The sequence below is a fragment of the Ixodes scapularis genome, unplaced genomic scaffold (genome assembly GCF_016920785.2).
Source record: "Ixodes scapularis isolate PalLabHiFi unplaced genomic scaffold, ASM1692078v2 PGA_scaffold2__306_contigs__length_199485367, whole genome shotgun sequence".
NCBI classification, from domain to species: Eukaryota; Metazoa; Arthropoda; class Arachnida; order Ixodida; family Ixodidae; genus Ixodes; species Ixodes scapularis.
The window spans coordinates 77,580,299-77,606,165 of NW_024609857.1; the positions used below are offsets into that span (position 1 = coordinate 77,580,299).

Consider the following 25,867-nt stretch of genomic DNA (forward strand, 5'->3'; position numbering starts at 1 on the left):
TTAAAAGCACTCAAAGTTCTATCGATCCTCGGACACATCCCGGAATCCAAGCACCGGTACGGCGATGCAGAGCTGATGCTGTCTCACAGGCGTTAATATCCAGATGATCCAGGGCGATCTTGCGCAAAAACGGTATAAAGTCTCATTCCTTCATATTTTCACATTATACCTGCGTCAGCGAGCACGAAGAAGCCCGAAGTCGTCGGAAAGCAGCTGCACATCACGGCTACCGCGCACTGAACAAACTCGCATCCGCCAGCTCTGGGCGCTGCCATCTTACCTGTGACGTCACGGCTCTTGGGAGGTCACGTGACGAGTGGTCACATTTGCGTAAAATATGGCGGCAACCGGGGGGGTGCCACTTCCGAACTTCCGGTTTATCACTCTAAGCCCCTCTACCTCGTTGTTCAGCTCATATTGTCCGCGATAGTACACTTCCGCTACAGCTGTTTGAGACTTCTCTGTGTTTCTGGCAACCTTTAAAAAAAAAAAAGTCTGGAGTAAAGTCGCCACTGTTGTACTTCTTGAATTCCAAGTAACCAACTTGCTCAAGCTTGCTTCTCATCTGAACGATACTGCGGAAGAGTTTGAACAGAGCAGTGGCAATGTTGTCGCCACTCTTTCTCGGTGGTTCGATGAACGCTTAGATCTGTTGCCAAAAATAATGTTTACTTCAATTACTGTGAGGAATAACACCGTGCTCGTTTAATGCTTTACGCTAATTGTCAACCGCTACCGCAAGTAATTTGCGAAATTGTTTTAAAAATGTTGACTGATTACCATTCTGCGCAGAAGAGTAACTTTAATAGGTGGGCTGGAAATCTCAATAAAAAAACCACATATTAATATGGATCGGAAATTTAAAAAAAAGGTTAGCAATATTTACACTATTTCTCAAGCTGGAATGGCTTACCTCGGACAGATAATGCAACACATATCAATGCAATACCTCCCAGGGATGGAACCAACGCTGCGTTAGTAAGACCAGTTTCTTCATAGTCGTGTCGAAAACTTATGTGGCGTTAAGGAATTTATGACTCCGTTAGTAGGAGCTTTAAACCTCGCAACTTTGATTGAAACTATGACTCAGCACATTGAACGCGAGTTGCTTCCAAAACACTGGCACTTCTATTTGGAGGGCACTACAAAGAATGACTCAGCCGTCCCAAATTCACGATCACGACATTTATCGTTTTCCTTCCCTGGCTGTAATGTTCTCATAAAAGAACTGTAGTGAAAATAAGGTATGAGCGGCATTAAACTATACTCTTAAGTTTCAAAAACGCAAGTCTGCCTAAAGATTAGGCGCCCAATGTTCTGTTCCGACTAGCGGTTTCCCCTGTCAAGCAGCGCAAAAATAAACTTTTTCACGACAACGTGTACCTCATCGTTTGCTAACGTCACATGCAAAAAAACAAACAAGAAACACTGGGTTATTTTAGGACAACCAGTTCATTCTTTAGAGTCTTCATTTTTGGTGAACAAATGGGCAAGTGCTAGCGGCCGAGTTGAATTAACATTTATCACAAAACACCACAGGTATGGAAAAATTTTAAAAAGTAGCTTCCTAAAAAGACATATATAAGAGACGCATATTTGTTATACCATAGGAACTCGGCTGAATTCGCTAGTGACCGAAAGAACGAACAGAAATAAATACACTTAAATGATCTTACAGATAGTCACACAACCACAAAACCTAAGTGCTGGAGCAAATTGAAAGCAAGAGCGCCGATGCGGACATGCAGCGCAGTGCATGTTTCATGGCTGTCCGGGCACCGGGAACATTTCTCGCCATGTGCCCGGATAATCGAGTTGCCGGAGCGGATCGGACCGGGGCTGTCCGGCCGGGGACTTGGCTGCCGAGCCCGGCCCCAGAGATGCCGACCGCGGTTTCTACCGGATTAATGGACGGGACCCGTTACGCGGACAGACCGGACCGCCGAAGCCGAGGGAACAGGGCCGCGAATAATTGAGGACGTGCTGCCATACACTGGCCGTACATCACTCCTCACCCCATGAAGAGTATTAGCCTCTTTTAGACGACCTCATTGCCTACTAGCCGAGTACTGCGCCGCCCACAACGAATTTGGTTAGTCTTGTTTTGAGAAATGGGTTTTATTAGGTTACGTCACTTAAATTTATATAATACGAAATATATACACCATTGGAATGTACTACGTGTGTCTATGCGCGACGTCAACAGCAAATACAGTCTGTTTCTTCGCTAAAACGAGTTTAAAGCGGTTATGCAATTTCGAAATATCAAATACAATAAAATTAGGCAACTGGATTATGCCACGTGGGTTTTTTATGGATCTTTCTCTTATAGTAAGAAAAGACTTAGGTTTAAACAAAAAATGCTTTATTCGTAAACGCCCTTCACTTTAACAACCCGCGGTAGTCCTATGATTGGATATGCGTGATGCCACCTGGCGATGCTTTTTTGTCTTTCCGCTTTTTTTTTCACGCTACACACCGACACTTCAGATGTACATATGGTAGCAATAATATGTCAGAAAAGGCGAACGGTAGATCAGGCGTAGCGAGTGCCCATGGTTGAGCCACCCACTGACTGGATTAAGGGTCGGGAGACTCAGGGTGCGCTGGTCACACGATGATAATTGAGAAAATTAGCAAACATCATATTTGAAACCAATAAACTCCAAAAATTGCAAGATATAAATTTGGAAAATGTTTACCTTAATATTTGCAATTAATATATGTTAATAAGTAGTGAAACTTGAATTTTATGTTAAATAACGTACGTAGGAAACATGGGTATTAAGAATAATAAGATTTAAGAAAAAGAAATATACATATATTTCGAATCTTCATTTCATAGTTTTGCTCCATGTAAAATAACTCGCGTAAACTTTATTTCCACTCTTAATTCAGTTCTTTTTGACAGCTGCGCTCCCATTGACATTTTAAAAAAGAACGCACGCAGAAAACCGAAGCTCTTCTACACTGGACTGGAAAGGCACACTGATTTTTTAGAAACGCCCGCCGTAAAAAAGTGACTGTACAATTTCAAATTATACTATTTCTTTCGATAGACTGCTTCGACTAACACCTTATTGTTACTGTTCAATAAAATAAAAATTGACCTACGACATGAAACGCAGCATTGAGATTGCGAAATGTTTATGCTAGACCCTGAGAAAACAAAATCCGTTCTTGAAAGGTTCTTCGACGTTTCAGAAACGCTTTCAGCTCGTGAAAAACGGTTTCACCTCAGGCACTATCGCCCCTCGTGCGATAGAAGAGCAACTGGCCGATGAAGAACTCTTTCGCATAAAAAATGGAGCTGTAAAATGGACCCCTCATAGGTTTTTTTTTTTTTTTTATTTATACAAAACCCTTTTATAGGGTGATTGAAATAACTTTTAGGGTGCAAAATATGGACATGCTGAAAAAACCCTAAAAGTTCTTTTAGGACCAGATTTTTTTTTTTTTTTAGATGGCAGACTTTGAGTGATATGCCAGGTGAGGTTTTAACCCTAACTAGTCCGATCACTAGATTTTTGAGCGACGCGCCAGCATTATTGGTGATAATATTTGCGGCGATTTTACGTACAGAACCCATAAAGAGTATCACTCTTGTTTTTTATAGGCAAATATATAAGCGTGAGAGGGAACGACCGAAGAACAAAGAACGCTGTGAAACAGTTCCGTGCCCGGTTTATACCGCTTTAAACAGAAAAGAAAGTTTCAGGAGCTAATGGACTCGTCCAATTGTTAGATTACGACGTGTTTAGTAAAAGCAAAGCAGGCTATTTGTAACGCTTTTAGCCTTCTCTTTCCACAGTGTTGTATTTCAGGATTATGTGTTCAACTGAAGTAAATTTTACACCACGGTATAGTGTCGGGAGAAAGTGAATGCCGGCAATTTTTGGATTTTGAACGGGATTTCCCTTTATCACCCATTGCTGCTTACCTCGCTACAACTCGCGAACATGAACGCATAAAAAAAAAAAAAATTGCGAACGGACACAAAAGGTGTCCTAGATTTGGCAGCGGAAGCTGCTGCAGTTTTGCAAAACATGGTCTAGAACATTTCTTTCTAATCGATGTGCTTTAGCATATTTGCATGATGACTTTTTTCTTAGTTGAATAGTTGTAGAAAAGTTGTGCTCTAGAAAATGTATGCTTTCTTTTCGTTCTATTTTTACAAGTTGCGGCTCTTCCTCGCAAACATGGGGGTCTTGACGTCTTTGACGCTTTTCGTGCCGCTGTGCGTGTATCCTGCTTAGCGCAGCGCGCTTGCCATTCTCCCTCTTGGAACGGAGAGCGAAGTATTCATGGTCAGACCATGTCCGGGAATGAACTGAGCGAGCGCTAACTGGGGGAACCGTCTTCCTATAGATGACGTGGCGGTGCGAGAGGCGTTCGCGATAGGGCGGCGCGTGCCCAGGGATCACGCGAACTTTTCGAGCGGAGGCCACCGGATTTCGGCGGAGAAGGGCACTAACAGCTACTGGGATAAAAGCCCACATCCCGTTGTTCTGTTATACGCCCCTTTTCGATGCAGCCTTTTGTAAACATCCTAATATCTTTGTGAGCCGCCTCGAAGACTCCGAGGCAAAGCGCCGGCCTACGGATCCCCTGGTGGCAGGTTCGAATCCCGGCCGAGGTGCCCACAATCTGACGGAGGCTTATTGCGGAGAATTCGCCGAGAAACCGAGCTTTTGGTTTCAGGTCAAAAGATCCCCAGACGGTCGACATTTATGCTCAGTCCTCCGCTGGGGCGGGCCAAATACCCTTCATTAGTTTGGCACGTAAAGCCCCAAAATTTCGGTTTAATATCTATGTGCCTCCCAAGTATCGATCATGTCTGATGCGCTCTACAGACAAAATAAACAGAAAACTTCGTTTCTTAGCATTATTTGTGTTCCGATAATCAACTGTTAACCTCGATTTACATACTCTCAGAGGAATATCTTTAACTACGCCGTTGGATGTAGGTGCGAAAGGGGGGAGGGGGTGGAAGGGTTTCGGTTTCTCTTATTATGTATGCATTGCTATGCGTAGTTAGTGTAAGAGAGGAACTGGGCGAGCTGTGAGTGGTTCCAATCAATTCGAATGCTACGCACTGCTGGCGCCTAATTGGGTAGTTCCTACGGCGAGCGAAAGGTTTTGCAACAGATATATCACCATACGCATTAGTTCAAGGCGGAGTAGAGGGTGGAAAAAGTACGGAACTAAGCGAAACCTCCAAGCCCTTGCGCTATGATAATATACAGTTAATTGTCACTGGATTGGAAACTCGTGTGTATCTAGCGATCTTTTACTTCACATTTTTATTGAAATGCTAAACAGAACACGTACGTGCTACGTAATTTTCTCACGAATCGAGTAAAAAAATGCATTTAAAAATTGCAGACATTAATTTTTTTCTCCGGGAAATATTTTCTATAACAAGAGGTCGTCATGTATTTTTCTTTTCTCGTTCACTCCTAAAGATGTGGCTCAAGATTAGAAAGTCTCTTTCCTGATCTTCTTCATCAAATGTTCGGTAGTATTTCTAGACTTTAGATATAAAATACTGATTACAGGACTTACCAGTGTAAATACCGTGCTTTCATACCGACAATAAATTTTGGCCGACGAAATTTTGCTAGCTATCCCAAAATGGGCACAAGGGATAGTGTCGTATCATATTTGAATTGAGATAGTCGTATGTTTTAGGTTGTCATAAGAAACGGAACCTCTGAAATGTTTTAATATATATAAAACGACCTATTAGCTCTTATTAGAGCACAGCTCTTAGGCGCCCGTTTCCCGCTTGAGCGGCGACGTCGTCGCCGTAGCCATCGGCGTAACCGTGCGTTGCATTATGGGACGTTTCCCATATTGACGTCACGAGGGTTACCCTCGTGAGGGGTACGAGGGTTACCCTCACCAGGGTCAGGAGGGTTACCCTCACGAGGGTCACGAGGGTTACCCTCACAAGAACACGAGGGTTACCTTCGTGACGTCACGTGTGACGTCAATATAGGAAACACCTGACGTATGACATCACGTGTAACGCCACATGCATTTAACATTGCCAATATTCCCGCTAAATTTTTCCGGTAAATTTGGCGGAAACATATTTCCGTTAAATTCTACCCTCGTGATCTCACGTGTGACGTCTCGAGGGTATAAGTTTCCCGCTAAATTTAGCGGAAATTTTCCCTCGCTAACTTTTAAGGGGAAGGAAGAGGGCCTACCCTCCTCTCATCCTTCTCAAGAGCTGCGCTCTAGTTCGGCGTTATAAAAACTTTTGAACATCTTTAATTTTATTAAAGAATGTATAAATTAATAGCAATTATAATGACCCAGCATTAAAAATGATCTGCAATTTAGCCTAGTTAATCCCTAAAAAAATTTTATATTTATCTTTTTCTTAAGATAGAATATATTTGGTTCTGCTAGAATGAAGATGAAAATATATATGTGATTTATAATTGCACATTCGAAGTTCTGACCAACACAAATCAAATTATTGCCCTTTAGTTTTGTTTAAACTTTCTGAAACACCACAAGCCGTTCAATTAAAAATATAGGGCATTTTTCATGCACAGCGATATTACAGGAGGCTTCATTTTTATACAAACAGATTACACAAAAGGGATGAATTTAAGACGAGCGCCGTCGGCACCATGCATTTAACAGACCGTTATTTAAGGGAATAATTGTGATGGCAAGTTGACTAGGTTATTAATTTTTTAATGATTGGTTTCCGGGGTCGTGCTGAAACTGCAATCTGACGGCAATTAAAATGAGCGTCCAGAGCAATAAAAGGATTTTGCAAAAATGTAGTATTTTTTTTTAGATATTGATTAAAAAAAAGTACACGTTTTTTTTCGGCCCGATTTAAAAATTGTCCGCCAGAAACGCGCCTCGAGCCCTGACCAAAATGACGCTTAGAAGAGTGACGTAGGCGTTTCAGTAACATCGTCACTTGCGTCGTCTGCAAACCTTCGAAGGACACGCTGCCGGCATAGCGACATCATGATTGAAATAACTACGCACTCTTCTAGGCGTCATTGTGGGCAGGGCTTTAACGAAGTATAGTTAATTAGCCTACTTTCTGTGAGAATTATTTCTTCATCTAATGTCCGTCAAGCCTTATAAAAACATAGTGAAAACGGCACTCATATAACTCTCAAACCTATGAAAAACAAAGTATTGCAAATTACTATCAATCATTGTGTTTATAAAATATGGGCATGCATGATCTTTATGCAGTCATTACCTCATAATGCATCAAAAATGAAGAATAAAATACACCTATTCAAAAGTACAAATTTGATTGATTTCCATAAAAAATAAAGTATACCAGTCCCTCCTCCAATAGTTTCAGGGCAATAAAAATGCATATTTATAATAATTTTGTTTCAACACATTTATGGTGCAGTAAAGGTCGTTCTAAATATTATTGCATACAATTATAAGTTCTCAATTTACAAAAATGTTTCTTGTTTTATTATAGCGCCATGTGTTTAATAAAACCGCGTTTAAACACACTTTTTAGTGGTGTATGCACATTAAGTCTAGAGTGGAGAGCAAGCCGAAATGGCATGTTCAGAATGAATAAAATATAATAACTTGCAAGTTGTTGCACAATTGAATGCCTTTAGTGTTAACGGCGACGGTGACGACGACGGTACCTTCACGGTCGCCGTCATCGTCGGCGTAACCACCCGCGTTGCATTATGGCACTAATGCAAGCGGGCGTAACCGCGCGTTGCATTATGAAAAAATTTCCCGCTGAATTTAGCGGAAAACGTTTCGCGAAATTTCAACACTAAATTTGGCAGGAAATTTCTCCCGCTAAATATAGCGGGATAATTTTAACCCCCTGAATTCCCCTGCGAAATTCAGCAGAAACATTCACCCGCTAAATTTAGCGGAAAGATTTCCACGCTAAACTTAGCGGGAAATTTTTCCGCGAAATTTAGCGTGGAAACTTTTCCGCTAAATTAAGCGCAGAAATAGGGAGTTTTCGTAGGCCGCGTTTACCCCTCCGCTAAGCCTTCCGCAACGAAGAAGCCACTACCGCGGCTGCGCGCCGATCGCCTTGACTGTAGAATTCTGTGCATCGTAGAGGGTTGCGAAGAGCGTTGCCAGACGGCAAAAACCATCTACGAAAACTCCATAATTTTTCCCATAAGTTTAGTGCGAACATTTTTCCGCTAAATTTAGCGGGTAAACGTTTTCGCTGAATTTATCGGGGGAAGTGTTCTGCTAAATTTAGTGGGGAAATTTTTCCGCTACATTTAACGAGAAACTTTTCGTGAAATTTAGCGAGAACATTTTCCCTCTTAGTTTAGAGGGGGAACTTTGCGAAAACTTTTCCGATAAATTTAGCGGGGAAATTTTCCCATAATGCCACGCGTGGTTACGCCCGCTTCTATCATTACCATAATGCAACGGGCGCGGTTACACCGACGCCGACGGCGACGCCGCTCGAGCTGGAAGTGGGAGTCTAAGAGCTGCGCTCTTAAACGCTATTAGAAACACGCACAAGGCAGGCTGCACTGAAAAGTGAGTTGCGGCGTACACAACACACATTAATACGCACAGTACTTATTAAAACTGAATATCACAAGATCAATCGATTGGCCTCAGGATATTCATTACCAAATTACAACTACTCCAACCAATATGGCAATACTAATTCGCCTAGTTATCCTCATAGGTGTCAGGTTTGTAGTACTTTTCATTTCGAATTCACATACAGCGTAGAAGTTAGTTATTTTAGAACATGTGTCTGCTAGATATAATAAGCTTTTTTTCCGGGTTTCTTTCCGTCGTAGAGAGTAGTCGATGCGGTAAACAATAAATAAAAGCTAAATAATTCACGAAGTGACGTAGTTTTTGCCCTTGTCTCAGTTTGCAGTCTGCTGCAGCAAGGCGTCATTGCAGTAATGGGTCCCCCTGATCCGACGACCGCATTGCTAGCGAGAAAAGCCTGCGCCGCACATCGGGTGCCCCACGTGTACATGCACCGAGAACAGCATGGACCGGGACCGCCCTTAGATGGGGCCTCATTTACGCTGACGCCCAGCCCGGAGGAGATAGGAGTGGCGATTAGGGACCTTGTGACCGCTCAGCGATGGAACCATTTCACAATCGTCTACGACAAGCCAGACGGTAAGGTGGGAGAGTGCTATTGTTGAATCTCTAAAACGACATTGTGAAGAGCCTCGTTAAACTCTCATCAATTTCCAATTATTGATCTTCTGTCGTGCTGCGGCTTTCTTTCTTTCTTATGTTAATCGTTCTTGGAACTAAAAATTTCAGCCATAGGTTATGTTGAGGGAACGTTGGGAGCTCTTTAATATATATTAAAAAAAAAGAACGAGTTGAAGCGCGATCAGTAGGATCAGTAAACCATGCAATCAATCGAGGACTGCCTCAGTAATCAATTTAATATTTTTAAACTTACCATGTCTTCCATTTAAGTTGCTTCTGATTAATCTCTATTTGTTTCGGTGTGCGTTCTTACGAAAACGGAAGCTGTTTATGTCCACAGGAAATGAACGAATGATCGAAAAATAAATAAACTAATAAATGAATCAATCAATCAATGAAAGACGTGCTCCAATGTACACGATCCTTACTGTGTAAAAAAAAATCTAGAACTGATCAAAGGCACAGCAACAAAAAAGCAATTGACATAACCGGAAAATAAATTTTAATTGGAATTCCGTCTTTCACACCCACTTGTCAATGTATGATAGCCAGAAATATTTAGGCGATTGCACAGCACCAAACTCCTTAAAATCTAAGATTTTGTGTCGCACAGCCAGATGGCGTCAGGATAAATTACAAAATACACCTATTGCAGGTTATAATTATTCTATCTACATCAACTCATTAGGGGTGTGCGAATAGAGGTTAGAGTTGACTAGTGCTACATCATTAATACTATTTACACTGGAAGGGAAAGCAGCGACGTTTTACAGTGCTGAAGCTAGAAATGGTGCCGCACTTTTTGTTTCTAAGAGATATTCGCACAGCCCTGCAACTAATAAAAATTAACGACGGACCTCTAAAAAGCCAAATATGTTTTCGTTAACAAAATACAGTTACGTGAGAAAAAACTTCTGGAGGCGGCAATACGTGAGGTACAGCTTCGGAGCCCTGTATGTGTTTCCTCGCGCGTTTCTAAGAATTCAGTTATCAGCTTGATTGTTAAAATAAAAATTATAGATTTAAAAATCACGACGGGACGCGGTCAAGGAAGATAGACAGAGGCACGGCGCTATATTTATCGATCATCAACCTGCCCAACTTTCCACCTTTGTCAACTTCCTTTCTAATACATGGGGCTCTAACGTACTGTTTATCTACCTCGACCGTGTCTCGTTACGCTTTTTAAATATTATGAATCACCAACTGGCCCATCTTTCCACCCTTGTAACATTAATTGTTTCAATAAAACAACGGTTGTTATTATGAACTCTGTTTCACATTGCGCTTTATATTGAAGATTAAACTTATTTCACGCGCAAGGTTTTATTAAGCTTTTTTTTTTATATATATAAAGAAAGAGAGAACAGTCTTTGGAGAAGAAAAAAACGCAGATTCTTGCACAAAAATCAACTACGAACTGCGTACAACAAATTTGCTAGAGAGAGAAGCCAGCAGAACATGCCCACATAGAAGTGAGTTGTCAATTTTTGTGTCTACAGTTCTGTTTGCAAAATATGCTCAGTCCGTACGCAGACGCATGAATAAACATAGGTCTACATCGGAGACGTTCCACGCGTTCGTTCGCCAGGCTTTATTAACTCACCTGGAGGCCTACGTGCACAGAAACTAGCATTTGCATATGCAGGGCTTGCATAAATATAATCTCATGTAAAACTGTAAGAGACTTTCTTGTCCTCCGTCGAGTCGACATTATAATTATACTTTTCCCTGTTTTCCGACAGGTAAAAAATGCACGAAATAGAACAAAATAAAAATAGACGACAGGTATGAAATATCAGGAGAGCCAGGGTACCGGTAGGTATTTGATGAACGGAATTAACGGGGTAGGGGGAGTTCAAGGATTGCTTTAATAAAGAGTCAAGCCCACAATGGGGAACAGTTTGGTGCGCAGGAAGTTTTTTAGCGCGAGACAAGAAGAAATGGGGGGAATTCGGGCGTAAGTTTTAATAATAAAATGTACAAACAGCGTATCCCGACATTTTAGTGACGTGGAATAGTCAAAAACATCCGCGTTTAAATATTTTATTAGGTGAGAATGCTTTGTTTTAATTACAAATGTGTAATCGCCATTGCAGGACAGACAGGCGAGAGGGGCATTGGACAGCGTAATATTGAAAGCTATGCTGTCAGAAAGCAAAAAGCATTCAGGGATTTTAGATGCATATTTTTTAGCCAGTACTGTTATGTACAAAAACGCTGTGTGAACGTTTCTTCTTTTCTACTTTCGTGTCTAAAGAGTTTGCACCATACCGTATGTAACTGCGGGTACTTTTTATCGACTACGGCGTATGCATTTACTTTTACACAGACTACATATTTTTAAACATACTTCGCAAACACTTCCAATAATGCTTGTTTTTTTTCGACTAGTTTGTGTCCAACCTTTTACTCGTTTATGATGACTCTATTTTATCTCCACCAAATGTTCAGGATTAATGCGAAATGTATGTGTCCATCGGTGACCCCTTCCATCGGTTCACGAGCTGTTTAGGGGCACCAGAAAAGTCAAATAAATAAATATCGTGTACCTGGTTGTAATTTAACCCATGGGTTTATTGCATTACCCCATAAGATGAGAGACACGAATCATTTTTGACACTATTAGTTATGTTCAAAGCTTCGTCCAACGAATAAAATGGTGACTTATACGGACATATTCTTATCAGCAATTGCATGGTACTCAGTCCTTACCTGACAGATTAATTGTGGAGCAATTACTAATTCTATAAATTTTTCGATACAATATTGGTTAGCAGCGGAGCAGGTTAAATTCTTTCAGATACTGAAGCAATTGACGCGTTAGAAGTTCTTGGGAAGCGGTAATCTCAACAGCACTCATATTTCCGTCAGAATTTCATTATGCTGGCAAAATATTACGATTATTAGGTGTAAGTGTTCATTGAGTGCATTAGGTGCCTTAGGCATTGAGTGAAGTATGTAACGCTGTATAAACTTAATGGGCGAAGTTGAATTTCTGGGGAAAAGTGAGACTTGCACTTTACTTTGCTGCACTGAAAATTGGTTTTGTTTATCCACCTTCAGGAAGAATATAGCATAACCTTCATCACGTTTACACCCTGTCAGAAACGTTTATTGTGCTAAAACTTATTGGTCTTCTGACAGCTCTAATCAGACTTCGAGCCACTGTGGCTCTCTTGGCACCAGCGTCTGGCCCAGCTGTAACTGTGAGCCTTCGAACAATATTCCGGGACCAAGATCCAGCTCCCGTGCTACGAGACATCACCAAATCTGGCGAAAGCAATATCATCCTTGATATTGACGCCACCCGGTTGGGCGACGTGCTCCGACAGGTGAGTGAATCGCCGGCTTCAAAGAACATCTTAACGCTATAGGCATTAAGGAGCTCGTGTCGCAGAAAAGCCAGCGTCGGCGTCATTGGTGTTGTGACGGGAATCCCCTGATTGATCGGTGACGACATCCACATGACCTCGTGCGGGAATTTCAAACAATCAACAACGCTTACTTGAAACGTGACGTCACGCGTAGAATGAAAGTGATTGAAAAGCATGACATTCGATACGAATTAAAGGCCGGCGCATGTCTGAAATAATTTTACTTTGTAAAGTAATTTATTTGACTTAAAGAAAATTTAAAGAATTTCATGCGGGATTTGAACCTACGACCTTTCGGTTGCCAGCCAGAGACGCCAATGACTAGGCAGTGTCCGCCGCTATTTTTTTGTTGTTATTTATTACAAAAACGGAACACAAACAGTCCAATCACTTTAAAAATAAATTACCACACTTTTTGTAGAGACCATTAAAATACTTTTATCCCAAGCAAAGGTTCATAAAGGACTAGCCAGTCGGGCTTCGACTCACAATTTGAAAGAACACTTTCCACTCGCCTCATGAGGCTGAAAAGTAATATCTCAAATCGTTTGCATTGGGTTCAACATGGCGGACCACCATGCGCGACCTCCACATGCTACATAACCCAAGCAACATAATCAAATCAGAAGAAATGCCTTCGTCATTCGTTCTGTTCAACAAGCGAATGCCGGTTTGCCTAACACACAACTGTTTCTTTAGTGTACGCTGGAGGACGTCCTAAAAACGCTGCATTCTAGCAAAACATAACATTTTCGATAGTTTCCGGTTTGTTAAATAGAAGACAGTCAACCGACCCTGTTACGTAAATTCCTTGTTCCCTGAGCCACACCTTGAAAGGCAAAGTGTTGGTGTCGAACTTAAAAAAAGAAGGTTTTAACGGAGGGAGGGATACACATTCCCTTGACCCGCTTAAGCGCGCCTCGGTCACCGTGACAGATGACAGCTCTATAAAGTGGTGTTGGGAACAAACTAATCGATCAAATCACGTGTAAGCGTCTTCTTGTTCGCAGCAGACAGCTAGTCTAAAAGAACGGGTAGACAATAGTTGTACTACGTCAACCACATCTTTAAGATATCCCACGAGGCATTTTGGCTCACTGCCATGTGAGGAAACAAGGAATGACGGCAAGTGTGGTTCAAAAATTGTTTGGATAAACGCACAAATAAATAAATGCTCCGGCTGTCGCAAAAGAAAAAAAAATTGGGAGACTAGTTTTTTAACGAACAAGTGGGAGAGTCCAAGGGCGCCCGTTTGGTGCCCTGTGGGAGAGGTTGTCTGGCCTCATTCGCTCCCAATTTCATCCCCAAATGAACACAGCAAAGACACAGTGGAATTTCTGCACATTGATGCGCGCACAGTGTGTGACTTGCAGAATATACCATAGCTTTGAAATTAGAAATACTGTAAACGACTTAATTTTCGCGGGCTGAAGTTTTCGCGAATTGGGCCAAAGATGAAAATTTTAAATTATTCGCAGGTTCTAATGTTCGCGAATCGAGTGTATTTTCAGTAGCGTTCACATATTGCCCGAATTGTTCGTGGGACGTATTTTTTGCGAATTGTAGGCGATTCAGAAAATTCGCGAAAATTAGGTCTTCGCGAAACTTTTGTCATTTACAGTATATTGCAAACAGTCGTTCTGGCTAATATGAACAGATCGCACTGCTTCCAGAGGGAAGCGCGTGTGCCCAGGTCGGTGACAACTCCCGACCAATATGTTTTGTTCATTAAGGAATAGTGTAGGGGCATTTCGAAGTACGTGCAGGCCACGCAATGCCAAAACACTCCTTCAAATGCTGACGGCGTGGTGCCCCATGCACCGGGCCAAAACCAGCGGCACTTGCTTTAGTTTATGGCTGCAGCGGTCAATAAAGATTTTGCAAAATATAAAAAAAAGAACTGTCCGCAAACACTTCGCTTTTTGCCACAGAAACAATAGAAAGCCGTGTGTATAGCTCATAACTTTTATCTCGGCATCTTCCTGCCGAAATTCCTAACATTGCTCACTATAGATGACACTTAAACGGAACAACTCTAAATACATGTAAAACAATAAAGGCGACATAGGACATCCCGTCGCCCGGACGCTCGCACGCGAATCGGCTTTTCAGTTCCGTTTTAACAATGCGCCTCGAAGTGCAGTCTTAATAGGCCATTTTGGCTTCCTCCTAAATGACCTCGCTCACATTTATGCGTTATAGAACAGGAACAAGAACATCATGCTTTACATGATCAAAAGCCTTCTTGAGGTCAATTTGGAGCATAGCGATATCACGCGTGCTATCGTGACATGCCTCCAGAACGCTGCGAGCAACATGAACATTGGTCAAAATCGATCTGCCTTGAATGTATGGCGCAGGTTCGGTGGTCACCGATAATCCGACAAGCGACGCTCTAGACTCGGCGTGCTAAAATTTTAGCGAAAGCCTTATAATCTGCGTCGCACAGCGTTATTGCGTGGAACCCGTTGATTTGACGTAATTTTGCAACGTCGTCACTTTTAGGGATTGAACAGTGAAAGGACGCACGAATGACACGGCATTTCTTTCCGTTCATACGCTGTACAAACGACTTGAACCAAAACACCAGAGCCGACACTCGTACACTTCTTATAAAATTCAGTACATAACCTATCAGGCCCGGGAACTTTTCAGGTTGGCAACTCATCTCTGGCCGTCTTGATCTCTTGAATGCTGATTGAATGAGCAACACACTCCTGTTCTCCTTCCGTTAGTTGCGGCGAAGACTTTTTTTTTCACATACGGGAAACTCCTTCCGTGACCTTGGCTCTCGAAAAGCAGTCTATAATGTGTCACAAACGCTTTCTGGATAAAAAATTTATTTGTGCTAGTCGTTCCTTGATGCTCTATCTCGCCTATTTCGTTGCGGAGAGCGTATTTTGTCTCGTTTGCTAACGTCCGTTTTGTCGGCTGATCGCCCATTTGATACTTGTCCTATCGAACTCAGACAATGGCTCCGAGATAGCGCTCTTTATTCAGGTCTTCTAGTCGTTTCTTTACTTTTTCTAAAACTTTAGCAGCTACCCCGGGCGTCTCACACTCCGTTCTTGTCAGCGTTTGTAAATCAGCGTTCAAGTTACGTTCTACAGAACGCGCTTGGTATGCTAAAACCGACAACCTTTCAATAGTCAACATCTTGACTTCCTGCTTGAAAGTCTCCCACGCCTGAAAAATATTGCCTTCCGCGCTTTTAAAGTGCGGTCTCAGTTGAGCTTCCACGACTTCCACTCAAACTTCACCTTCGGTAGCGCTGTTCCGCGGATCGACGTAAAAATAAAACAATAGTCAGAAAAAAAATAGAAAACTAGAGTGAACCGTTAATTTTTAGCGTAGTTGCCATGGGGGCTGAAATGTAAACCCCGTCTAAGCACGCGGGCAATGAAGACTGAAAATGAGTAAAACGAATCTCGTACGTTTCGTTCTGCGCGGTTCAAGCGTTCATCAGAAGAAAATCTTCAATTAATTCGGCTAACGCTGACTCGCTCTTATCGTTGTACTGTCTGCATGGCGTCCTATCTATTGCTCTAACGACGGAGTCGAAATGGCCCAGAAGTACGGTTGTTCAATCACAATCCAAAAAACGGCAAAAGCCAAAAAAAAAAAAAAAAACGGTAATTTACCGTATTGAGGGTTTATACGCTGATACGTCGCCAGTGAACTGCTTAAAATAAACAAAATCACACGAAAAGAAAACTACCTTCCATATCGATGGTGACAGCTAACTCCGACAAAATCAACGACTTTTTAATAAACTAAAAATAGCCAGCCGAAAAGCTGACAGTGTGAGAAACACAAATTTTGTACGAAAAAAAAAGAAAAGGTCTTAGCGCGCAAGCTGCCTGCTCATCAGACACCGTGGCTTCTTCCACCGCTATGAAATCGGGTTTGTCATTAGCTAGTAGTTGATATTGTTTTTTTTTTTTTGGCGCACTGAAACCTTGAAAACTCACACCGTCAATCCTGATGAAAACCTATTATAACAACTCATGCCGTGCTTAAGTGGGGCAGTTGCCTTAGCGTCCGCGCGAAATTAGTCGAGAAAAGGCGGTGACCGTCTTACTTTGAGTCGCGTTGGGTCCGCACATCAGGGCGGGGTCAGTACCTTCTTTGTCTCGTCCTTCCTCTTTGTTAGGCTTAGGAGTTACACAACCCCGAGAGGGCCCGAGGTCGTCGAGCCCGCGCTTGATGGAATTGCTGGTCTAATCCATGACACTGGAAAGCTCGAGTGCCTCTTCCTCGGATCGCGGGGAGCAGCCAATGGTTCGGGCTTCGAAGTTCGCGGGTGACACCGCAGCCCAGGAAGCTTGAGCGCCAACCGTCACAGGGTATAGAACCGCCGATTCGTTTCCACTTTTTGCGACCCGGCAGCTGACTTGAGTTCGAAACCACATACCGCAGACTTCGCCTCCCCTGCATCCATGGTGTGCGTTAGACTTCTTGCGTCGCCGGTGCTCCGGTAGCCCGTGCGTAGGCCTTCGGGCATTCTTCTTTGTCGTGTCCGTAACGGAAGCACTCGGAGCACCTCGGCACACGGCATTCGCGCCTGATGTGCCCGGTCTGCTCCCAGTACAAGCAGACCGACGCGCGTCCTGGAATTACGATGAAAGCGCCGAAGACCTGGAAGCGTAGCTGGTAGGGCATCCCGTCTGGCGTCACGACGTTCCTAAGCGTCATGTGTACGATGCGCGTGGTCGACTCGATTCATTCATATCTGCTAAAACGCAACTTCTTTCTGTTGACCTCGATGACCTTGCGGAAGGACTCAAAGATTTGCCGAACAGTGTCGTCCGGCACATCGAAGGCATCGTCCGTCACGTGAAAATGAGTGGCTTTTCTAGAAGCTGTTCATAACAGAGGAATCTGCCGGCGTACAGCAAGGTCACGAACATCGATGAGTGCTTTTATTCAAACATAACGTAATGAAGACGGCAGGATTACTGATGCTTAGCGAAGCGGGCACCCAAGAGGAACGACTGAAGAAAAAGCCCGATTAATTTTTGCTGCAGTTGTGGCAGACCCGTTTCTAAGCGCGAAATATATCATGGAGGCGCTGGTTCTTGATGTGCCTTGCGAGACAGTACAAAGACGGCTAAAAGATGTGAGACTTAGAAACGAGACAAGCACGGCTGAATGTTTTCACGGGAAGTGGAACAGTGGACGGTTGAAGACTGGCGTGAAGTAATTTTCACGATGAGTCTACATTCAGCAGTTGCTCAGCCAAACAGGGGCGCATCTGGCGCCCGATGAACACAAGGGATGGAGAACATTGTCAATTCCGACCAAAATGACTCGGTGAAAAATTTACTGAAATAAAAAGAGGCATTTATTTAAAAATGCTACGATTGCTTGCATACTTGGAGATTTGTGACAGGCAGTATTCTCAACGGCATTTTCAGCCGTAGTTGAAAATATTTATGAACATCTCGCACAATGAATAAACCCCTGCACTCGAGGTTCTACTTCTGTTTAGTAAACATACCATCGTATGTTGATAAGACAACTGCTCTTTACGTACTACCAAAAACGTTTGTGGTAAATCCGTGACTTTCAGATGGCTTAATTGAATATTTCCCACCCTGCTATTTCTCTTGTCTTTAGGGTTCAGCCACGCTAAACTCAAAGCGTGCTCAGCAGTTGCCTTTGTTAGGTCAGTTTTTGGGGCGCAAATATTAAGGATGGTGATGGGTTACTCGTAGGAACTGAGGGACCCTTCACGGTATCGTGGTAGTGCTACCCGCTACCTGGTTCAACGGCACCGCTGCCCCGTCCATACAACTCGAGCAGTGACCATCCTGCTTCAAGAGTGCTCTCTGCGACAGGTGGCGTCGTTGCCGAATGAAGCGGACCTCAACGCCATTGAGGATGTGTGCGGCTACATCAAGAAGAAGCTTTCAGAATAGAGGATTGTCGGTGGCACGGCGGATGCGTGGTGGCTAGCAGCCGCAGATGAAAGGGAGGCGCTGCGTGCACTCCCGAAACAAGTCCCGTCTCTTCGCGAGTCAGTGCCAAGGCCGATTCTTCAAGTCATTGAGAACGACGGCAATTCAGCTCATACTATTCGTAGTTTCAGTTCCAAGAAAACTATTTATTTTAATGCAGCGTGCATGTTTTTGTTGAAGTGTCCCGCGTGTAGAATGGGTATTCACGATGTATTAATTGTATAGAGAACATTTCGTCAAAAAAGTAAGTTTTTAGTTTGTTGGTTTGTTTTCAAGAAATAAACTCACACAAAAGACTTTCACTTTTAAAAGATTTACGTTCTGGTCCCTTAACTAACTGCTTAACAAGACAACCAGCAAAAAAAAGGAATTGCGGTTCTTTGGTTTCTGAGCTGGGCAAAACGATAACGTGCCAGACGGCAGGAGAACAAATTGATATCGCGATTTCTGCCACTCATCGCGCCACCGAGATACAGCTGTGGCACGGCGGCCAACAGCGGCTACCGAAGCGGCGCCCGGTGCCATACTCGTGAAAATGAGAAGACGTCAGCCGGAAGCAGGAGAATTGACATGTCTGTGGATAGCGAAGGACGCGCATGAGCGCACGAGGGGTCTCGACAACGGGCTCCGCACCGCAAGGTAGCATAATGATGGAGCTCGGCCACGGCTCGCGTGGTCCGCAAACCTTTTGTGGCCGACAGTACCCCGGAGCAGGTCGGGTCGATGAAGATGCCCCGCAAGTCTTGACCTTGAGCCTCTTTGTCTCGACGAGGCGCTGCTTCGCCTCCGACGCCCGCAGCGTTACCAACCGCACATGGTTCATTTGGAGATCTCCGAACGATACTATCTCGTTCGAAACATCGAATCGTTTCAGCTCGGTCCGAAGTCCTGGATACGATAGGCACGCCCCTTCAAGTCGCCGTGCACGAGAACAGAGCTCAAAACAGTCGTCCCGTTTGGCGTCGGCGGTAGCACCACCTTATATTCGTCGGCAGCAGCCGCGCCATCAAAAAAGGAACAACGGCCGGTAAGGCCCGTTAACGCACTCCATCGGAGCGACCGTCTCAAGGGGGCGCAGATGCAGAGGCGTCATGTCCGCAGCACTTCCTGCTCATGGGAATAAAGGACGTGAGAAGTGAATGGAGAAGGCGATGTGAACTGGACTCAATAACAGTATTGCTGTCCACTCTTAAAGGCGAAGCCTATGCGTACTCCAAGTTTTGTCAAATACAGCGTCGATAGATCAGCCAAAAACAATGCCAAGTCAAAGGGCATATTAGCAACCTTGGTCTCAAGATTTTTCTAACTCTCGCGTAGGCAAATATATTGCACAATGCATTTCCGAATACGACATCATAAAATAAGGGGAATTGAGACAGTGTTTTTAAAATCGTATGTATTTATTAATGCTGGTCAGAAAAAGGAGCATTAATCATGCTGTATACAATATAATTATGATCGTGATATGTGACCCTATTAAAATTTTGAGTTGCGCAGAATACGTTGCATGAGCTACGGAGCGCAAGATGCCGCAAAGTGGAAATCTGGGCCAGTTGGTTCATGATCAGAATATAAAGCACCAAAAAAAACGACAGGACGAGGAGGAGAGTAAACAGTACGAAGCGCACTCGCAACTAAAGTTTATTTATGAAAGAAAAAAACACATACTATATAGGCCGTTAAAGACGCCTATTCATCACATCAATCGATAAGACCCCTTGATAAAATCAAGCTCTTTCCCTGAGAAAGCAAGGGAAGGTTCACTGACGCATTCGTCTCCCTTTGCCCTAATCTCAAAGGCCTCGTGCACTTCTCGGCATGTTTTATTTTTATCTTTCGCCAGAAGCTTTACATCATGCAGAACTGGTGAGCACGGGCACCGACTACAATGAACAGCTAGATTACCAGACGGGCTTGCCCTCAGAGCTGTCGCATGTTCCCGTGCACAATCATTGACACATCTACCAGTTTGGCCGATGTACACGGAGCCGCAAGTCAGCGGAATTTCGTACACCATTCCGACGGCAGATTCAGCTTATTTGGTCCGGTGTTTTGTGCTGCAATGCTCCATATCTGGCTGGGGATTATTGATTTTGCGGCACCAGCGTACCATTTTTTCCGGGGCTGAAAATACTACGGGTACTCTAAATCGCTGTGCAACTTTCTTTAAATTATGGGACATGGCATGCAAGTACGGAATAATTACCGGTCTCATTTTTGGCTTCTCTCTCGCCCGATTAGTTGCCCCTTTGAATTTTTTTTTTAACAATCCTTCCGCAACCTCAGTCAGGCATCTTCGTGGGAAACCTGCCTGTTGCAGGCGCAAAATCTGTAAATTAAAGCTATTGCGCAGAATGTTCGCACGATCGTTTTAGGACCGCCTCCAAACACGTGCTAGCAATGCCCCATTTTACTAATTTTGAATGGGCAGACTCGTACGGCAGGTAGCGTTTCTTAGATCTTCTGGACGTACATATCACCTTGAAAGGAAACATACGTGTGTGATAGATAGAAAGATAACAGTTCCAAAAAACTTACCGCACTGATGGCACTCGAGTTGGCAAACGACACTTCGCGTTCTGCTCTACGCATTTTCTAACCGCCGAGAAGATATGGTCGTGCGGGATAGAATAAATAAGATCTTCCACATCCAAAGAAAAATCACTACGCATCCCACTAGCGTCTCCCTTCAAATAATCATTAATCGTTTCCGAATTTTTAACCAAGAAAGGGTCGTGTAGTTCCAAGCACGACACGTGTTTGGCAAGTAAGCCGGACAGCTGGGGTTGCCAAGATCCCCTTTCGGTAACAATCGCTCTAAAAGGAATACCCATGTTATGCGTGTTGGCAGAAAAGGAAAGGTCTAAATAGAGTCCCTTGCTAGATTGCACAGATTTCAGAAGACCTGGGAGGTTCATTTCACTGCAAAGTTGCTTACCGCGTGTCTTAGGTTTGGTAAAAGGTCCCGGACTCACTTTCTTGAAGTTCTTGAGAACAGCCTGTTGAGCCTTCTCATGGTACAAGTCCCACGGAGCCACTACAAAGCCACCCTCCATGTCTGACGCGAGCCGTTTTAAGTCTTGGTCTTAAAAGTAGACTACGATGTGCGACGTTTTCTGGCACCTCACAGCGAGGTGCCAGAAAAAACGAGGGGAACCATGGCAAGAACAGGTTGCTACAGTGGGGATGTTGTACTTCCCCCTAACATCAAGTCAGCACTGGACAAGGGACCCAAGTTCAGCCAGGAGCCCAACCTGCGACCGGTCGCCAAGCTGGCACTCTTAAGATGTATAGCGGAGAAAGCAAGCCCTGAATACAAGGAAAAGTGCGTGGTGGACGGAGTTGATGTGCTCTTGCGTACTTCGGGGAAAGCTGTGAGGTGCCAGAAAACGTAACGCATCGTAGACTACTTCAAGAACCAAGACTTCAAAATTGTTTACGTCAAACATGGAGGGTGGCTTTGTAGTGGCTCCGCGGGACTTGAACCATGAGAATGCTCAACAGGCTGTTCTCAAGAACTTCAGGAAAGTAAGTCTGGGACCTTTGACCAAACTTAAGACACGCGCTAAGGAACTTTGCAGTGAAATGAACCTTCCAGGACTTCTGAAATTTGTGCAATCTAGCAAGGGACTCCATTCAGCCACTTTCTTTTCTGGCAAGACGCATAAGACAGGTATTCCTTTTAGAGCGATTTTTACCGAGAGGGGATCTTTGCAATCCCATCTGTCCGGCTTTCTTGCTAAACACCTGTCGTGCTTGGAAAGGGACACGCTAGTGGGATGCGTTAGTGCTTTTTCTTTGGATGAGGAAGATCGTTTTGATTCTATCCCGCACGAGTCACGACCATATCTTTTCGGCAGTTAGAAAATGCATAGAGCAGAACGGCGAAGCGTCGTTTGCCAACTCGAAGTGGCATCAGTATGGAGAGTTTTTTGGAACTGTTATCTTTCTATCTATCGCACACGTATGTTTCCTTTCAAGGTGATATGTACGTCCAGAAGAAGGGCGTCTGCATCGGGTCGTGTGTCGCGCCGGTGCTATTCGATATTTTCTTAAGTAAATGTGACAACAACGTTGCGGAGAGGCTGGGGCACGACAACAGGATGAAGATTTATAGGTACATTGATGATTACCTTGTGTTCAGCGAATCGGCAGAGGGATCGCTGGATGGCGCTGTATCCCAGATGCTCGACGTGTTTTTCTCGTGTTCTGGAAGGCTGAGGTTTACTCACGAGAAGCCGGTAGAAGGGACACTATAGTTCCTAGACCTAGAACTACGCTTTCTGGAGAGCCACATATGTTGGGCGTACGAGCCAAGATCTAAGAAACGCATCCTGCCGTACGAGTCTGCCCATTCAAAATTAGTAAAAAGGGGCTTTGCTAGCACGTGTTTGGAGGCGGCCCTAAGACGACCTTGCGAACCTTCTGAGCAATACAGCTTTAATTTACAGATTTCGCGCCTGCAGAAGGCAGATTTTCCATAAAGATGCCTGACTGAGGTTGCGGAAGGATTGTTAAAAAAATTCAAAGGGGCAACTAATCGGGCGAGAGAGCAGCCAAAAATAAGACCGGTAATTATTCCGTACTTGCATGCCAAGTCCCATAATTTAAAGAAAGTTGCACAGCGGTTTAGAGTACCCGTAGTATTTTCAAGCACAGAAAAATATGGCACGCTTGTGCCGCAGAATCAATAATCCCCAGCCAGACATGAAGCATTGCAGCAAAAAACACCGGACCAAATATGCTGAGTGTGCCGTCGGAGTGGTGTACGAAATCCCACTGACTTGCGGCTCCGTGTACATCGGCAAGACTGGTAGATGTGTCAATGATCGTCCACGGGAACTTGCGGCAGCTATGAGATCAAGCCCGTCTGGTAATCTAGCTGCTCATTGTAGTCGGTGCCCGTGCTCACCAGTTCTGCATGATGTGAAGCTTCTGGCGAAAGATAAAGATAAAATATGCCGAGAAGTGCACGAGGCGTTTGAGATTAGGGAAAGGGAGACGAATACGTCAGTGAACCTTCCCTTGCCCTCCCAGGGAAAGAGTTTGATTTTATCAAGGGGTCTTATCGATTGACGTAATGAATAGGCGTCTTTAACGGCCTATATATTATGTGTTTTTTTCATAAATAAACTTTAGTTGCGTGCACCTCGTCCTGTTTACTCTGCTCTTTGTCCTGTCGTTTTTTTGGCGCTTTATATTCTGAGCGCAAGATGCTTATGATGGGGCAATGGTTAATAAAGAGTATGTGCTAAAACTTAATTGCCTCTAAATTGCGGTTTGGGGCTGTGTACTGGAGCATACTGAAACAAAATACTTATTTTTTATTCGTAGTTAGCCTAAAAAATTAAGCATGTTGAATAATAGCTATCTTCTCACATGATATTTATTCGTGGAAATTTATCGTTTTTATTTTTTTGCGCTCGTTTTGTTGTGAGATTGCTTGCGGCACCGTAGCACTAGCATGAACTAAATATATTTTACAGTATCTTGAATATTGTAGGCACAATGTGTTTACTAGGATATTCGGAGTGTGTCACTTAGTATAATAGATCTAACTCAATTAAATATCTTTACTGAATATCTGCCATACACCCCAAGTGCGAACACGATCTTGAGTTAGGGGGTTCTTAATTGCTAATAAAACTTCCATCAGTTTTTAATAGGACATATGTGAAAGAAATGTGAAAATGTATCGTGAAACTTTAACAGTCAGCGTAGAACCTTTCCAGAATAAAGCTTTGAGTAAATTTAGATTTTATTAGAAAAACGGAACAAAACTCTTAGTAAACATGAGGAAGATACATAACACGCTCGTTTTGTACTTAGAACTCGAAGTATTTCTAAGACCAATCTAAACCAGAAAAACTACCTTACAAGTAGTTTTTTGTAACTATTTTTATTGATTGATAACTCTAATACTCTCGGTTTCAGTTTGGACCGTATGAGCCCTGTTCTGTCAGAAATGTCAGGAAATCTATATTTGCCAGAAAAGGTTCCGTGCTTGCCCTTATATATTTCAGGGACACAATTCAACAAATGAACCATAAAATTAGAATTGTATTAGAAGTCTGTTATTTAATACATTTTGTATTGTTCATTGCTTAGGCTCAGAAGATTGGAATGTTGACGGAATACCACAACTACATTGTAACAACCCTGGTAAGTCTACTTTCTGTGGCAACAAGCAAAGGCTATTGTGCTCTTCAAAAACCCTTTCTGTAATTTACAAGGGAGGCAATTTGGCAGCTATAAGAATCTGTAAATGTTTGACATGAGGAGCTGTCTTTCTTCCGTATTAACAGCTATGATATACTAAGTAATAGTAACAGTCTAACCTGTTCTGCATGCTTAAAAAAACAAAAAAAAAAAACATTGAGAACAGGAGTCATTTTGAATCTCGCATTATCGAGATAGTATTAGGTCAATATCTAAGGACTTCTTCGGTACATATTCTTGCGAAATGAAGTAATAATGCGAAAGCATTAACTGTTTCATGGAGCGAAGCCGGCGTTATCTGATATCTGTAGCAGCGAAAAACGTTGTTCGTTGTTCTGTTCGTTTTTTTTTTTTCTCATTCCTACGTCTCAGGGCTACTTTGGATATCTAAATACCGATTGGCCGAGCGAAGCGGCACCTAAATTCCAATTGGCTGAGCGGAACGGCACCTAAATTCCCATTGGCCGCGAGGCGTCATCTGGTTTCATAGCAACGGCGTCACCGTTGCTAAGCAGCGAACCGAACTGCTCACCGCGCGGCGGAAGGGGGCGGGGGGACGCGGGTATGCGCTGGGCTGACGTAAAGCAGGGAACGCATGAGCGGTAAAAACGGGCGTTGCGCGTTGATTCCCATAGAAACTGCCCATGACGCTGTGACGTGGACCTATGCCAAGCCGCCAGGTCACAGCGTGCGCGCAAGTTGCCGTGGAACCTGCCTCGGGGGTGACCGTTTTTGTTGCTCATGTGTTCGCTGCTTTAAGCATGGAACACATGAGCGGGTAAACTATGCGCCGCGCGGCGTTCGGCGCTCGTCCCTAGGCGCGTCGCAGGCGCACCGCGCGGTTTTGTATCCACCAGATCCGAGAGGCGCGGCGCCTCGTGGAAGCGACGTAGGGACACCAGCACCGGTTACTATGATACTGCCGCGCGGCGCCAGTTTTCATCGCTCATGTGTCCCCTGCTTTATGCCTAACGTTAGTCCTATCATTACGCTTTGAAGTCTAACATCGTCAACCGGTACGCGCAACTGTTTGACGTGAGGGGGGAAGGAGGGAATGCGCTGGCCTGACGTTAGGACTAACGTTACGCTTTGAGGTTTAACGTCGTCAACCGGTACCCGCAGCTA

At 43.8% G+C, this 25,867-nt stretch overlaps 1 protein-coding gene across 1 annotated transcript in view; it reads left to right on the forward strand.

Annotated features, from left to right (window-relative positions):
• The window catches only part of LOC8026575 (glutamate receptor ionotropic, kainate 3), a 106,613-nt gene that overhangs the window by 16,654 nt on the left and 64,092 nt on the right, over window positions 1–25,867 (forward strand). The window contains exons 3-5 of the mRNA XM_042291461.1: window positions 8,884–9,144; window positions 12,334–12,521; window positions 24,632–24,685. Coding sequence (XP_042147395.1) covers window positions 8,884–9,144; window positions 12,334–12,521; window positions 24,632–24,685 — 503 coding nt within the window. The remainder of the gene's footprint in view (window positions 1–8,883; window positions 9,145–12,333; window positions 12,522–24,631; window positions 24,686–25,867) is intronic.